Source organism: Sebastes fasciatus, chromosome 10 (assembly GCF_043250625.1).
Source record: "Sebastes fasciatus isolate fSebFas1 chromosome 10, fSebFas1.pri, whole genome shotgun sequence".
In the NCBI taxonomy this organism is placed as follows: Eukaryota; Metazoa; Chordata; class Actinopteri; order Perciformes; family Sebastidae; genus Sebastes; species Sebastes fasciatus.
The window spans coordinates 9,987,512-10,004,332 of NC_133804.1; the positions used below are offsets into that span (position 1 = coordinate 9,987,512).

The 16,821-nt window shown below is 41.6% G+C and overlaps 1 protein-coding gene across 4 annotated transcripts in view; it reads left to right on the top strand.

Moving 5' to 3' along the window:
- The window catches only part of LOC141775075 (connector enhancer of kinase suppressor of ras 2), an 82,466-nt gene that overhangs the window by 56,352 nt on the left and 9,293 nt on the right, over positions 1 to 16,821 (top strand). For 2 of the 4 annotated variants that reach the window (XR_012595547.1, XM_074648001.1), the window contains exons 10-19: positions 3,072 to 3,199; positions 3,308 to 3,519; positions 4,696 to 4,782; positions 5,596 to 5,804; positions 10,600 to 10,637; positions 10,747 to 10,801; positions 12,440 to 12,488; positions 13,133 to 13,305; positions 15,122 to 15,195; positions 15,331 to 15,402. Coding sequence is in view for 3 of the 4 variants with exons in the window: in XM_074648001.1 (XP_074504102.1) it covers positions 3,072 to 3,199; positions 3,308 to 3,519; positions 4,696 to 4,782; positions 5,596 to 5,804; positions 10,600 to 10,637; positions 10,747 to 10,801; positions 12,440 to 12,488; positions 13,133 to 13,305; positions 15,122 to 15,195; positions 15,331 to 15,402 (1,097 nt within the window). In the remaining variant the exon portion in view is untranslated. The remainder of the gene's footprint in view (positions 1 to 3,071; positions 3,200 to 3,307; positions 3,520 to 4,695; positions 4,783 to 5,595; positions 5,805 to 10,599; positions 10,638 to 10,746; positions 10,802 to 12,439; positions 12,489 to 13,132; positions 13,306 to 15,121; positions 15,196 to 15,330; positions 15,403 to 16,821) is intronic. The other 2 variants (XM_074648002.1, XM_074648003.1) reach the window with 2 other exon arrangements.

Genomic DNA, 16,821 nt, shown 5'->3' on the forward strand with positions numbered 1-16,821 from the left:
CGAACAGTTCAATACAGTTACACGTATTGTTACACCCCTAGTATCTGCAACTGTCACAGGACTGTAATAAGCCCGTCCAATCATTTCATTCAGCCCAAAATGAAATGATTGGAGTGGCTTTGGAGGGAGGTGAATGTTGCCGACTTTCTCACTAGATTTAAGGACTTTTGGAGCGAGTGCTGCTAGCTACTTTCATTGGACAAGAGTTGGCAACACTGGGTTGGGTTATTCGGTTGGATCATTTTTCAAATCTAACGTACTCTTGCTAGTTTCTGAACATTACGAACCCTAGCTTTAAAGCGTCAGAAACAAATAGAAATTCGAACATCTACAGTTCCATGAAAACCGACCAAACGCCATCTGCTGATGAAGATCAGGTGATATGACCAAAATCTGGAGAACAGCTACTAAATAAACCTTAAGGTGACATTGTTTTGTAAACGGCTGTTTCCAAGGTGGATGACGGTTTGAGAAATATGCGTATTTACTTTCTAGCAGTGAGAAAATAGATACTACTCTCATGTCTCTCAGTAAATATGAAGCTTCTTGCCTAAGGACTGGAAACGTGGGAACCAGTTGGCCTGGAGTCTGGTTGCCTGGCAACTTCACAGTGACCACATAAACACAAAACCCCCATAAAACCACGACACGTTTTTACACTTCAGTTTTCTGACAGATTAAACAAACTAGATGTAACGCGTTGATTGGAGAAAGTAAATAACTGCATTTCTCATGTCAGGCTATTCCTTTAATACGTCAGTACATGACATTTCTTTTCCCATGCAGGCTTACTTTTTACATTGTTATTATTACGTCTGGATCATTACAGCCTGACCAGTAAAATATTCTGAACATCTGGACAGATTAATTATATGGGATTCAGATGAGACCCTAAATTGACTGGGCCAATATTACAATCTTATAATGGTATATTCATTATGAAAGGGATAATGTACAGCGAGCGGGTCATTGTTGTGAAATAAACCCCGACAGGGCGATGCAGGACCCCGCCGCGAAGCGATTAAAGACCTGCCCTGCATCACCTTGTCGGGGTTTATTTTACAGCAATGACCCGCTCGCTGTACATTATCTCACTTATTACACGGCTACTTACTTAACAAATCGTTAATTTGACACAAAAATGGTCCTCCAGAGTTCAGGATCAGAACTGTGTCCATAGCAACGGTCTGTTATCCATAGCAACGGTCTGCTATAAAGAAATAACAGACCGTAGAATGTCTTAATTGACCAATCAGGATTGAGTACTCAACAAAGCTGTGTAATAAATCAGCTTGTCTTAAGCTTATCGATATCAGACTACATGTTGCTTGATAAGTAAGAAGAAATTGCAGTTTATTGCAGAAATTGCAAGTTATTTTTTTTAACTTTAAAATGTCCGACATAGCGGGACAATATTTATTAACCACATCTAAGGTGTCTGTATCCAAAATGTTTGTTTATGTTTGGAACAAACGAAAGGGCAGATATTGTATATAAATAAATAATCATATTAATATATGATTTATTTAACACACTGATATCGTTGTCAGGCTTCATTAAATTCAGTTTAATTTAGTTTTTATTCATACTGTTCTTGAACCTTAAAGTCCCTTACGTAGTCAAAATATTATGTTAAGCATATTTGTGTGTGTGCGTGTGTGTTTGTGTGTGTGCGTGTGTGTGTTGGTGAGTTTGCATGTGTGCATGTGAAGGTGGTGGGATGGGGAACATTGCTCTGGAGAGTATTTGAGCAGCAGAATTTTAGGTAGTTTGGAGTGGACGCAGCAGGGGTCAGATGGTTTAAGTGCTGTTTTAACAGACTGGAATTTCGCCTGCTGTGGAGGTCCAATCTCTCTCTACTTCTACCCCCACCCACCGTTTTCCATGCAGGCAGCAGTGGGCTGTAATCACTAAATTACTGTTTTCACTCTCAGCTCCAGTCACCACACTGCACAGCTCCCCCGCCTCGCTCTCTCTCCTGCACTCTTTCTCTCTGTCTATCTCTCTTTGTCCTATTTCCTTTGCTCTCTCCTCTCTCTCTTTCCACCCCGTCTTCATTATTTATTGTGAAGCCGTCTTACTGTAAGCTGCCTTCATAAGAGGGAGACTGTGAGAGAGAAAGAGATGAAGATAGGGACAGGGCCTGGGGATGGAGGTAGGGAGGGTGGGGGAGGAGGAGGAGGAAGAGGATGGAAAGTTTGGAATATGAAATGAATTTTGCCTAATGCACTGCTGATGAAATGATGAAACACTGGGCCTCCTTAATGAGAACGCTGCCCGCCTCGCCGTCGCTCGGGCTCTCTGTCTGTTTATCCATTCTGTCCACACTCCGCGTCTCCTTCCTCTCTAAAATGGAGCGTTGTCCTTAGACATACAGTAAAACAGCCCGTTTTTCTAAATCTGGAATCCTCCTCCTCGGGGAGTAATTGTCTGCACGAGCTGCGTATTTGTCACCCCAGCTGTTCCGGCTGAGAACAAATATAATTGAAATTTGGACTGAGTTTCCGTGACATCAGAAGCGAGGCGCCCTGTCCTCACGGAGCACCTGATGACAAATGAAACTACGTGTCCTTGAGTCAAGCTGAGGGTAGGAGGCCACGCTAGCTTTCCTCTCCTTCTCTTAAAGCATGGGAGAGGGGTAAGGAGAGAGGAAGAGCGAGGAGAGGAGAGGAGAGGAGAGGAGGGGTTGTCATGGGAACAGACGTGGAGAGCCCTGTTTGAGTGAAGAGGCTTGAGACAAAATGACAGAATAGTGAAGCGATTGAACGTGGGAGAGGCTGCACAGTCAGACAGATATAAAAAAAGACAACATACACAACATGGCAGCTGTGTGGAAATAACTCTGTTTGTGATTCATTGTTAAAAGGAGTGCGAGGAAGATAACACAAATAAAAGGTTCCCTTCTCTCGTAACACGGTGCACTTTGTTTGTCTTCCTGTGAGGCAGGAAAAAGATCTAATGCTCACTTTCTGCAGGTTGTGCTCCCAGATCCCCTCACCGTCCTCCAATTAGAACTCAATGAAAAGGTGCGAATCATTCTCTCCTTCTTCCTCTCCTCTTCCTCGCTTCAGCCGATCCCCACCAGCCCCACCAGCACCTCACCTACACCCGGCGGAACTTTGGGTATGTCCAAAATGGACGCACCCAGCATGCAGGACGTCTACATCCTCTCCCCCGTCTCTGGACTCTACAGCACCAGGTCAGCCGCTTGCACACACACAGATGTTTGATGGTAGCGATTACCATGATCCTGCTGATGACACCGATGATGTAATAATGATGATGATGACACCTCTGCTCTCTCCAGGGAGGAGCTGGGTCTGATGTCATGCGACGACATCAGCCGCTACAGCGTGAGCTCCCAGTCCGGCTCCAAAGGCTCAGAGGCAGTCAGCTACTACCTGGACCAGGACAGCGGTCAGTACTTCTCCTTGCTGGAGGGAGACGGACCCCCAGGGCCCGACTACGACAGGGGCCGCAATACGGGGGTTCGCCGGCGGGACAAGACCCCGACCCACGGTAAGACGGAGAGCTCCATTCGACAGCGTGAATGGGGCAGTAATGGCTCCGGCCATGTGTTTGTCTTGTAAAAACAGCATGCTCTCTCCCACCAGTTTCCTTCCACCTTTTTTTCAGCAGTCCTCCTTACATGTATGTGTACATCACTCACTTCATGGCTCTGCTTCTTTGTCTTTACCTCGCGTACGCACGTCCCAAAAACACTGATCACATGCCAACGGGTCTGTCCAAAAACACTGTGTCCAGCTCCCTGTCTGCCCCACCACCTGTGTCCACCCTTGTCCAAGACAGCTTCCTAGACATCCTGTACTTTCTTGGGAGACTCTCAAGGAGCCTATGATGTGCAAGGCGAGGGTCATGTAACAGACAGAAGCATTGGAGAACTATTTTATAGGCCACTTGTACTGTAAGAAGGTAATCAATGGAGTAGCGCCCAATGCAACTGGACTTGAAAGTTAACCAATCAGTTTTTCTATTAATGATGGGGAGGGAATGATATTTGTACCTGCCACCTGTTAAATACAGGGTAAATGTAAAGGGCGAAGGTAGCCACGTCCAAAAGCATACCGTGCTTTATGGTCTATTTGACTCTAAATGGGACCATAATTTACGAAATGAACATCATGCTGTATTGAAGAAGGCTTGAAACTAACGATAGAGACCATAAACTCATGTTTACAATGTTTACTGAGGTAATAAATCAAGTGTCATTTTCTCATAGACTTCTATACAATCAGATTTCTTTTTGCAACCAGAGGAGTCGCCCCCTGCTGGCTATTAGAAAGAATGCAAGTTTAAGGCACTTCCGCATTGACTTCACTTTTCAGAACTGGAGGTTGCTGCCTGGTTGAAACACCTCCTATGTAGACGTCATAAGATAATAGCTCATCTGTGGTTATCAGCCACCAGTAAACCCCTGTTGTGGTGGAATTGACTTGAATAGAGAACTAACTTGACACTGTAAAGTGAAAGTAAGACCGTGTGACCTTTGCCTGGCATGTCACAGCAGTCCCTCGAGAGCCTCCCGTTCCCTCCCCCTCACCTGCACACACTTTGTCTCACCCGTCCACCCCTCCAGCTGTCTCCCACGCTGTTCTCAGTCACCGCCTTCCCGCGGCACCCCCCCACTCCCTCCCCCCCGCAGACGACTCTCTGACTGCTGATTGGTCGTTCCAGGTGACCTCAGGCCTGTTTCCATGCCTCCCGAATATAACTGGATGGCCGAGGCCAAGGAACCCAGCATGGGCAAGAGAGGGAGCCGAGGTACACACACACACAAACACACGCAAAAACACAGCCCCTCACACACTCAACCCAAACGGGTCGGACCGGTGCCCGTGCTTTGCTCCATACTCTCAGCTCAACACATTTCAGCTCATCCTCTGGTTCTCCATGGTGGTGTGGTTGTTTGAGGATACATATCTGCCAGGTATGTATCTGACAGAGCGACGAGTAAACATAAATGCAAGGAAATTGCATTTATACAGCCGCTCTGGAAATGAGGGTATTTCTATTCTATGTGACCAATTCTAACCAGCTTCACCGTTTTGCGGCGAGACTCAATCTGTATTCGACTGAGGATCCTCCACTCTACCATCAGAAAGTCCATGAATAACATTAAAGCACAATAGTACTGTCTGGGGCCTGCCTTTCTCCTTCTCTTTCTCTTAGTCACTTTTTAGTTTTTTCACATTTAAGTATATGGATAATAAACAAATTAGGTGAGAAGCTTTTTCTATCTGGAGCTAAAGCGGAATAAAACTTTCTGTGACTGACAGGATTTAGCAGTAGTGCCCTCCAAATCAGCATAATCATTGCAAACAGATTAGCTGTATGTCCCCGGCTGTGGATCCATATCATACGCTACAGCTCTGAGGCACTTTTATCCCTTTCTGTTGGGTTTTTATCTGCAAGGGTCTATTCACCCTCGTCTGTTTCTACTCTGGGGCTCCCCCTCGACTCTACGACGCTATCTCTCCCCCAGCTTCTGTGGTTTTCCTCCCTCTGTCATCAGTTGAGCCCGTCCATCCTCTAACTGTTCCATGCCTCTATCCCCCCCACCCATCATCCCCACAGATTCAGACAACTCCCTGCTGCGTTACCTTAGCGACGACAAGATCCTGGTGATCGAGGAGGAGCCCGAGGTTCCGGGCAGAGAGAGCCGGCGGGATTCCACCAGACGCTCCCGGCGCAAGAGCCGCAATCCCAGCAGCCCTAGCTTTCCCATCAGCCCTTCCATGCTGTCCTCCACCCTGCGCCTAGACCAGCCGCCCGAGCCTTTGCCTGTATGTACACAGTCTTTTAACTGCCATTTTTTTTGTCTGTTGGACGTGTCAGTTGTGGTGGTGTGCTGTATGTCTAGTTTGTATAAATATGGATAGAGAAATCCCGTTACATGACATGTTAAAGGATACGACTGGCTATATTCTGTTTTTTCTTAATGTCAACAAATCACACGAAAAGACCAAAACCAACAATGTATTGATAGTACCAACAAGTATTATTGATGTAGCTGAAACCTGTACTATAAGAAACAGCATGAATGAGCCACACTGTTGCACTGGGTGACATGTTTATGTTTATTACCATCAACATGGATGCACTATAGTTTAGTTTGAGTTAATCCTACAAATGCCATCCTGCTGCTGTAAATAGTCAGTAGTGCACCAAATGTGTATTAATCCACAACAGAAAGTAGAACCCAGGTTTAAATCATAGACTGTATAAAACATGGACGTAGTCTTCGTGAAGTCACCCATACGTTTCTGAAGAGCCATTGTGAAGCTCAGTGTGAGTGGCTTCGGATGCCTGCTAATCCAAAAATGGGCAAAGAGGTCGGTTGTCAGCCTTAAACGGGTGAGTTGTATAGAAATTGATCCCCCGTACAGTCGTCATGAATGGGGAAATTATCTAAAGAGACCAAAATGTTTTTTTACCAGGCTGTAAACATGTTTATTTCTGCTGTAAAGTTGGGCATTTTAACATGGGGGTCTATGGAGATTGACTCGCTTTTGGAGCCAGCCACAAGTGGCCACTTGGGGAACTGCAGTTTTTGGCACTTCCGCATAGGCTTCATTTTTCAGCACCGGAGTTTTGCCACTTGGTTTGAATTGCACCATTTACACCTGTTTGAGTAACGTTTGCTATAAACTACAGATCCCAGATGTTTTAGGTAATTACTGAGCCCTTTTTTAAAAATGAAAGACCTATATACAGTATATATATGTGACACATAACACAAGATTTAGCACAAACAGTTATTTAAATGAAACCGTTTGAGACGTGAAATGTCTCTCTACTGCTTTCAACTCATAGACATCTCAAACGTGACAAGGAGCTCCAACTAGACACTGCTTTTCTTTTTCGTAAGGGGTCACAAGCTAAAAAGGTTAGGAAACACAGGTTTAATCTTTAACAATTTAGTGTACTTTATAAACTTATCACATATTTTTTTGTATGTAAAATCTTGATCTGTAACTAGTAAGTATAGTTGTAAAATACATGAAGTGGAGTAAATAGCGCATTATTTCCCTCTGAAATGTAGTGGAGTAGAAGCAGAAGGAATTCCTGGTGAATTTTTATCTTTCTTATTCTCAATGTTGGAAGCAGAGTTTAGGTCGTTTTCATATTTCATAGTTCATATGTCATTCCTTGCTTTTTAATAGTCCTTTTTACGGCAGACTTCTGACTGGTAGTAGGAAAATTACAAGTGTTACTAATAACATTAATGATGGCTCTGGTCTATTTAAGTGTCCTAATAACTCAGTCTGACTGCGAGCCAGCATGCACAATACCAGGCCCCTAAAACTGAAGCAACTAAATGGAAATCAGCCATCATTCATTTTTATTATTAACACCTGTGCTTTCCCTACTGTGACATGTTAAAATGTCTGCTGTGAAAAAAGACCTTGTAGGCCACTATAATCACCTTCAAGGCTTTTATCCTGATTCACTCTCACAACTTCCATCGATGTACACTGTGTGTCCTCTCAGAGGGAGACTGCTTGTGGATGCGGGATAGGTCACGGTGTTCACAGATTCACACACATCGTCGTTATAGTGTGTGTCAGGTAGAGGAGACAAAGGAGAGTGAGGATGATCAGTGTCATTGCATGGCTGCCAGCTTCACGGATTATGAGAATGACAGTGACACTCTCGGACACGCCCCTTTGTAACTTTTCTCTAATGCACACGCCACTACACGCACACACACATACAAGCATGCACGCGCTCACACAGACACACAGGCATACACAAACAAACACAGACTAGCACACAGTAGTGCATTTGTATGCAGGGTAGCCATCTCACGACTCATCCTAACTCATCCTAATATCCCCATCTCCTCAGACACGCCTGAGTCTAAATAGGAGTTTATTCTGGACAAACACACACACACGCTTGCACGCGCACACGCACGCAAACACGTATCCCTGTGAGTAGGTGCATGACTCAGCATCAGCCAGACCAATTACAAGCACAACTGACAGACTGTGCTTAAAACACGACGCACGCAAACACACACACACACACACACACACATATACACAGCGCGCGCTAACAGCTTAGCTAACACCAGGCCTCTCTAACCCTCTCAGCTTCTCATGGCGGTGACTCATATCTATTCTGTGGCACATGAAGTATACTATCCTTCACTAACAAGCATACGCTAACCTTAATGACCTGCGTGTTTCCTCTCTCTGTATGAGTCTTTTCTATTAACATGATACACTAACATTTTAGCAGAAAACATGTTATTTGAATTTAACGATGGACAATTTGTAGAGAAATGTTTTTGTCTAACAGTCACGTATTTTCCGACACGTTGCACTAGGGACGTCACGATACCAGAAATTTAGTAGTCGATACCAATACAACTGAAATTCCATCGTTCTCAATACCCAATTCGATACCACAATAAAAAACAAAAGCAACACAATAAATCCCATGTACAACATCCACTCCTTTGTTATCGTTTGCATACTTGGTTTTGTTAGGAAGTTAAGCAGGTCATAATTCCCTCTCTATTACAGGATGAGAGCTGGTAACGTGAGCTGTTAGCAGCCGATTAGCAGCACAGTCCTGCACGGAGCTAACAGGTAACGTTACTAGCTCTTGTCCTGCTGATTTCAACACGTATTTGTTGTTCGCAATGTAGCTTTATCAGGGAACGTCTATGAGAGAATGACCCTACTTCTCAGTAAACATTGTAAACATGAGTTTATGGTCAAAATCGCTAGTTTCAAGTCTTCTTCAATACAGCATGATGTTCATTTAGTAAATAATGGTCCCATTTAGAGTCAAATAGACCATAAAGCAGGGGATGCTTTAGGGCGTGGCTACCTTGTGATTGACAGGTCGCCACCATGGTGTTGTCCGGTCTGGGAGTTGTCCGTGTTTTTGTCTTACAATTTAACCCTTTCACAGTGTGTTTTCAGGTCATGAAAGTTAACCGTAACCTTTTTGGTTGCCTAAAAATGTCTTTGGTTGTACTCCTCTCATGTCACTTCTGGTTGCTAAAAAAACAAGATGGCAACAGCCAAAAGCCAAGATGGTGACGTCAAAATGCCAAACTTGAAGCTTCAAAACGGCAGTCCACAAACCAATGGGTGACGTCACAGTGGCTATGTCCACGTCTTATATATAGTCTATGGTCCCAAAAACATTTTCTATCGTCCCCGGGTCGATTGGGATGCCGTTAGTCTCAAGCCCTGAGCACAGTGCTGTAGAAAAACGAGTACCACGTTTTCAGAATGTTGGCATTGATTTGGTACCTAAGTATCAGTTCTCATAACATCCCTACATCACACACAATAATATTACCCTGAAATCATCCTCTGCAGCACAAGTACATTCAATCAATTGTGTTGCATAATGGTAAAATAATGGATTATGAATTGATAGGCCCCTGTGCCAAAACCATGCCTAATGCCTATGGCTTAGGGGCCCCCTGACCCTCTCCTGGGGGTCTGGGTCCCCGAGCTTGTGCCCGGTAGGTCCATTCGATTAAAAGTGTGTCCACACTTGGGGCAGGGATTACAAAAAATAAGTATTTTAATAATACCCCAAATTCAGTTAAATACATTTCCTTGGGAGGATTATAGGATTATATATAGTGGTTAATGTTAGCTCCACACATTTGAACAATACCAGGAATCAAGCGTGTAATCAGCCGACAAATGATCTATTGGTGATGGAACTGATCGAATACAAAAAACACTAAATACAATACGCAGTTAGTACGGCACTGCTAATAGCCCCTCAGTTGAAAACGCTAGCGTTATTTTTCTGTGATCCTCATGTTGTACAGTCATACTAATAAACTGCACTGATTTTACCTGCTAGTATTGCATTGAATTGTGTTTTCTAGTTTTTTTATCCATGTAATTTGTCACATAAAGCAACTTTGAGCATTTAAAAACATTTTAAATCTGCGTAACAGCTTCAGTTAATAGATTAATTTGTACAGTATATTACTTTAAAGCGGATAACCAGCACTTTACTCACTGGACCAACAATTACAAAGGAGTGAAATTTTCCAAATGACCAAAATATGTCAAAGTAGACTCACTCGCTGTTTTTTAAATCTAATCTCAAGACTCACCTTTTCCTCTCAGCCTTCCCCTAGGGTTCTGGTTCATATGTTTTCCTTTTAAACTTGGGCCTCGAAATATATTGTCTATAACTCGTATAAAGCCTGTTTTTTGTGTCAATTTTTCAGTTTTAATATTGATTTTCTTTCCTTTTAATGTTAAGCACCTTGAGATTTTGCTGCATTTTAAAGTGTGCTATAAAAATTTAATTTAAATTCACTGTTATTATTATTATGATTTTTTTTTTGTTAAAGTAGTCTTTTGAATTTCATAAAAGGTTTTCAATACGTACTATATGGGTAATAGAAATACAAAAGAAACCACATAACATATACTGTACACAGCACAGGCAAAACCACAGAAGATGATATGATAATTACCAACAAAGGCCCACAGAAGAAGTGTGTATGCGTGTGCTGCTGTTTAGGTATGGAGGGTTTTTAGAAGCTCTTTAGTGAAGTCTTTTTGTTTTTCTTCTGTCTCTCAGCGAGCTGTGGACACACTGCGAGCAGACACAACAGACAGGTGAGTCTGTGTTTGTGGTTGTTTGTGGTTCGACCACATGCTCGTGATTGATGGAAGGAGTTGTAGGAGTCATTTGTGGTTACATTCAATCCTGTCTGTCCTCCTGCAGGTACTCCGGCTCAGGAAGCTCAGGAGCTGCCTCCATGAGGAAGGTAGGACAGCAGGTATTGCTATGGGGCTGACTGTAGTTCTTTTATAAATCTATAATTCTGATGGTTTATTTACATGATTTTTAAATAATGCTGTCTTTCCAGTACATTTTGATTTGGACTCAGAACTGCATGAGGCTTCAGTCCCATCCGCCCACATCCGCTGTTACATGGAGCTCGAGTGTGTCCAAATAATAGCTAAACATACAGCCAGACAAGAATAGGAGAGATACCTCAGATGAAATCCTTTCGGGACTGTAATAATTAAATAAAAGATAACGGTCGGATGAGGTAAATTGGTTTCCATATTTAGGTTACTGTGACACAGGAAGCTGTCTTAGTCATTAGCCCTCGCCTCTCTTCCGAAGCACTATGAGTTGTAGCATGCAATGAGTCAGAATATAAACATATTTATTTGTTATTTGTATACTTTGTTACCAAGGTAAATAGTCAGAAGGTGTGTTCAGCTATGTTAATGTTGATACCATAGACTGTATATAAAGATGGACGACATGACAGCTCCCCAAAAGTGAAGCCAAAACATCTCGGTCGCCCCCTGGTGGCTGGCTGCAGTATAGGTCATAAACCTCGCCCCCTCCATGTTAGTGGATGGGACATGGGCCAAACTAAAAAGTCAAAGTACACGTCAAATACATTTTTCCCAAAGATGGTTTCTGTCATTTAAGGTAGTTCTTATCACGCCAATGTATGCTTAAATGTTCATTTTTCTGATAAGTTTGGTTTTAATTCATTTTTTGATGCGGCCGTGCTCGGCTCGCGATTGGTTCGGGCAGGTGACCTCAGTACTGCGGCTCCAACGCCCGATCACTACAATGCAGACTCTGGCTCCAAATGACGTCAAAATCTCAAGATCGCAGCTCCCGTATCCGGGATATTTTGGCTTCACTTCTGCGCAGTGGGAGGAAGTGGAGACGCGTCGTCCATCTTTATATACAGTCTATGGTTGATACCTATAGCCACTTAGCCTACTCACATTAGCTTCTTTGAGATGCATTAGATAGTGTGCAATTCAGGTGTTTGCTGAACACAAAATCAGATTTTAAAGGTGCTAAATTCGATATCCAGAGCGTTAATATAGCAGCAAACAACTATTGTCTATGTAAAGATATAGAGGAGTAATGTCTACTGGAGCAGAGAATGAAGTCACTCTAGGTAACTTTAGGTAGTTATTGTTGTATAACAGACAATACTGAGTTACTGACTCTTTTGTTTTTATTTTAGCATTGAACATTAGTGCATCATTTTCACTTATAGCCACAGTAGCTGTAGAAATCTCTAAACTAAGTGCTGAAAATCTTGAACCTTTTTGATGCATTTCACTGTTTTCAAATGACTAAACGTAGCTAGTAGCTGAGGTGATGCAGTCCACGACATCCTGACATCACTGTGGGTTTTAGTCTCTGTGCATACAGCTTTCATTTCTCCATCACAGGTTGTAGGTCACTTCCTGGCTGTAGCAGTTTTAGTATTGTGATCCCCTGTGCCTGTAATCCTCTCTGCTGTGTGCCGGATAAAATAAAAATAAGCTAAACATGAAGAGTGAACTCGCTGCAACCTCTCTACGTGCATCAACACCAACCCAGATATATTTTTGTTTGAGCTAACATGTTTTCTCTCTCTCTCCTCCTCTAGTCTTTCCATTACACCTCTCTAAGAACGAAAACCAAAAAGAGAAGTAAAGGTAGACACTCTGGTGCATTTTCTCTTTGTTATGTATTATCTTTACTGTTCTACCACTGTATATGTATGTATGTTAGCATGAATAGCTCCAGAAAGAGCAAACATTTGACCCATAAAATGTGGCTCAATCTAAATGTCTGAACTCCAAACTAAGCCTGACAGACTTTAGGTGCTGTTACAACACATTGCTAATGTATGTGAAAAGTCCAGATGAACAGTACTTGATTAAAAGTAATATACACACAGGTGCAATAACACTGCACTTGCAAAATTTTAAATTTACATTTACAGATGTTTTCTTGTTTCCTGTTCACCTGCCACACCTGATTGATTGTTTACCTTTTTTTGGATGTATCACTCACAGTGATGTAGTACTTTTATTTTTTGTTTCTTATTTTATTCTTTAGCAGTGCAGATGTGTAAAAGAAATTATTCAAAAGCTCACTCTGATTTTACATAAAGACAGTCCTACTGTAAGCTACTGCAGACTTGAAAAGAGTCCAGCCATTACGCCTGTTAGTGCCAGACTCACTGGAACCCCGAAATAAATGGCTACACTTCTCCTTTTATTACCAGTGTTTTTCCTAATTCAATGCCAAATGCTATGAAAATCAGTATTAACATCGTGGTTTCCTCTTTCTGCAGGTTCCCTCACTAGTGCCAGTCGAAGGAGAATTTCCTGTAAGGACCTGGGCCACGGTGACTGTGAGGGCTGGCTGTGGAAGAAGAAGGACGCTAAAGGCTACTTCACCCAGAAATGGAGGAAGTACTGGTTTATCCTCAAAGAGTCCTGTCTCTACTGGTACACCAACCAAAACGTAAGGAATCACATTCAACTGTCGTTATGTCCTGAATATCTGTGACACTTTTTCTCCCCGCATCTGAATTCAGTTTTTTAAACAACTTTATTGATAAAACTAACTGGTCAAAAGACACAGCTTAAATAAAAAATAGGGGAATTAAAGGGACATCACCAATTTTACACATAATAATCAGTCTACTTATATTGAGTATCACCAAAAAACAGCTCTATACTGCTTTCTAAGGTGAGAAAATAACCCGGATGATGTCATCAGAGTTATCATAGGTTTGAGACTTTAAATATTTGACAGTAAATCTATGTTACAAACTGGGCACATCGACTTTGAAAGATCAGGGCATTTAACATCTCTAATAAAAGATGAAGGCTTGTAGGATCCAGTGTTTGTGGAGCTTGACCCATACTAGGGAATAAAAATCTGAATATTACAGCCGCTGCTGCTTCAATTTTGACCATTCTTTTTTGCCCCTTATCTTTCAAAAAAGCTTAATACTAAACAAAATATTAAATAGAGATTAATTTGACGGATATTAAAATCTAAATCTATATTCTAAAAATCATAACATAACAATTATGTAATTTCAATGTCCCCAGTTAGATTCCAGCTGAGGAGTTTTATGAAAAAAACAAAAACAACACATAAGACATTATTAAAAGAAATTAAAAATAATTAATGTTTCATTTTTGCATTAGGGTTTTCCTTGACCAAAGGAATTCTTAGTCGACGAGACTCATACGATTTTGTCAACTTATTAATTAGTTGATTTAATTGACAGATCTGTAAAACTGAATTTCTTCACAAAGAATCACACAAAAGCACCAATTTAAATCGTGTTTACAAGAGATGTGCTCATAAGTTTCTTGAAAATAAATTATTCAGCATGAAAAAAAAACATAAAAGTGGCTTATGGACTAAAGAAATCTTGGTCGACTAAGACCAAAACAACCGATTTTGACTAAGAAGGGGCAGCCCTATTTTGCAGTTCATTTTCCATGTCCAGAAACTTTTTTGCTGTTTACTGTTTTCAAGGAATCTTATAATGAGATCATTCGAACAAAAATGTTAATGTTTGGGGAAGATTTAAAACAGTTTGAGTTATATATGTGAAATCCATTCAGTGTTGCTTTTCATCACTTTTTATTTAATATCGCCATTCCTGCATTTGTGCTTTCAGCTTTTGTACTATGACTGCAAGTACCGATTATTTTCATTGTTGATTAATCTGCCCGTTCATTATTTTCCTGATAAATTGATTAATTGGTCTATAAAGCATCAGAAAAGAGTAAAACATGTCCATTTCAACTTCTAAGAGCCCAAGGTGATATCATCAAATGTTTTGCTTTGTCAAACCAACAATCCAAAAGATAGGAAAGCAGCTAATTCTCACATTTATGAAGCTGGAACCATGAAATGTGGAGCATCTTTGCTCGACTTAAAACCATAAATCGATTATCAAAAAAGTTACAGATTCATTTTCTGTCGATCGACTAATTGATTAAAAGACTAATTGTTGTAGCTTGAATTCAAGATGATCTGTTCAATGCGTTCAGTGCATTTTGATCTCATACAAACACAAAACTCACTGTAAGACTTGTTTTGTTTCTATAACTCAGTTTTGCAGCTAAGTCAGTCATATCTCATCTATCTTTTTCATGTCAAGTGGTGAAAGGAACCAATATAAACAACATATGCTGTTTTCATATGCTTGAGTAGAGTGCTACTATCCAAAATAAAATTGGTATATCAGTATGTATGACATTTTGTTCTCTGTGTTGATGATGTACCACCACTCTCCATCTGTCTCTGCCTGCAGGATGAGAAGGCTGAGGGCTTCATCAGCCTCCCCGAGTTCAGAATAGACCGAGCCATAGAGTGCAGACGGAAATTGTGAGTGTCCCTCACATGTCGCCGAAATTACTAATCAAGCACATTTGCTCGCACCCACACACACACACACAACATGAAGGCACACACACCTACGGCGCATACATAAAAAACACTAATCAGTTTTCTTCTCTGCAGTGCCTTCAAAGCCTGTCATCCCAAAATCAAGAGCTTCTTCTTCGCCACAGATTGTCTTGAGGAAATGAACAGGTGAGAGAGTGAGTGGGTGTCTCTGTGAGTCTCCGAGTGGGTGTGTTGGTGTCTTAATATGGACAGTAGTCGGATGCTGGGGACGTCACGTGTCCTTTCATGAATATTTTAGCCAAGTAAACCAAGTTTACACAAGGCAACAGCCCACACAACACTGTGCATGAATAAGGCATGAACCTGGCCCTCTGTTGTTAAATGTAGAACTGTGTATGTGTGTGTGTAAATGTGTGTGTGTGTGTCACGTGTGTGCTCATGTGAGAGTGAGATCCTAGCGATATTTGCAGGAGTGCTATCTGATGAGCTCTAATTATCCACACCTCTTCTCAATGACATAGGGAGATAATTGAGGGAGAGTAATTAACCAGCTATATTTGACTTCCATACTGCGCTTGGAGGTTCATGTGTGAAAGTGCCGTTGCACACATTTTAATATATGTGTGAAGAGGTGGATGTTGGTATAGGCGTCAGAAAAATGGCATTTAAATGACTTGAAAATCTGCCCTCTTAACATCTGGATATTCTTAGCCTCTGGAGGCGATCACATACGAGTATTAGACTAATACAGTGTTTGCAGTTGCAGTTGGAAAATGCTGTGGAAAACGTGAGCATACTTGACCAATCAGTGACGTTCACTGCTGCAAGTGCTTTCCTACAACAGCTGGGCACTGTAGTTTTTAGCAATCATTTCTAAAACAGGAGGAAATAGTGCATTTGTTTGGGACTATTTTCAGCCGCGGATTAATACACATCTTGTAAGCTAGTAAGTATCTCTGGCAGCAGAACTGTGTATGTGGGATCACCTCAAAATAAACTACAATGCCCATTAGGCTTGTGCATCTTCACTGTCCTCTCGATTCAATTACAATTCACCTGTTAACGATTCGAATGCACGATTCGCGATGCACTTCTGTATCTCAATGTATCACATCCTCAATTTTCTATATTACTGCACATGGCTATTTTTTCATCAATTAATACAAGCAGTCAGATAAATCTGAGCTCCGTTTATATTTAGAAATTCGGACTACAACAGTCTATAATATAAAAAGCTGCATCTTTTCAATACCAGTATCTGTGTGACCCACTTCAGTACATATTCATTACAAAAACAAAACATAAATCCTTCTGCAGCGTATTACAAGTGTGCTGTAATCTACAAAAGTAAGGTTTTCACATAGCAGCTCTAAGACAGGACACCTCCTGAATGCCTATGGCATTTTACACTGCATGAATTAGCCTAGCGGCTAGCCGACTTAAGTTAGTCGTTACTGACTTTTCCTTACTCATAGCTCTTCTGCTCTTACTTGGTTTAACATTAAGTCACTGCATCTCCCGACAGAACCCCACGGTTGAATTTCAGACTACATTCATGTATTTTCAGCTCAATATTGTTGAAACAGAGACACTGCACCGATGCAG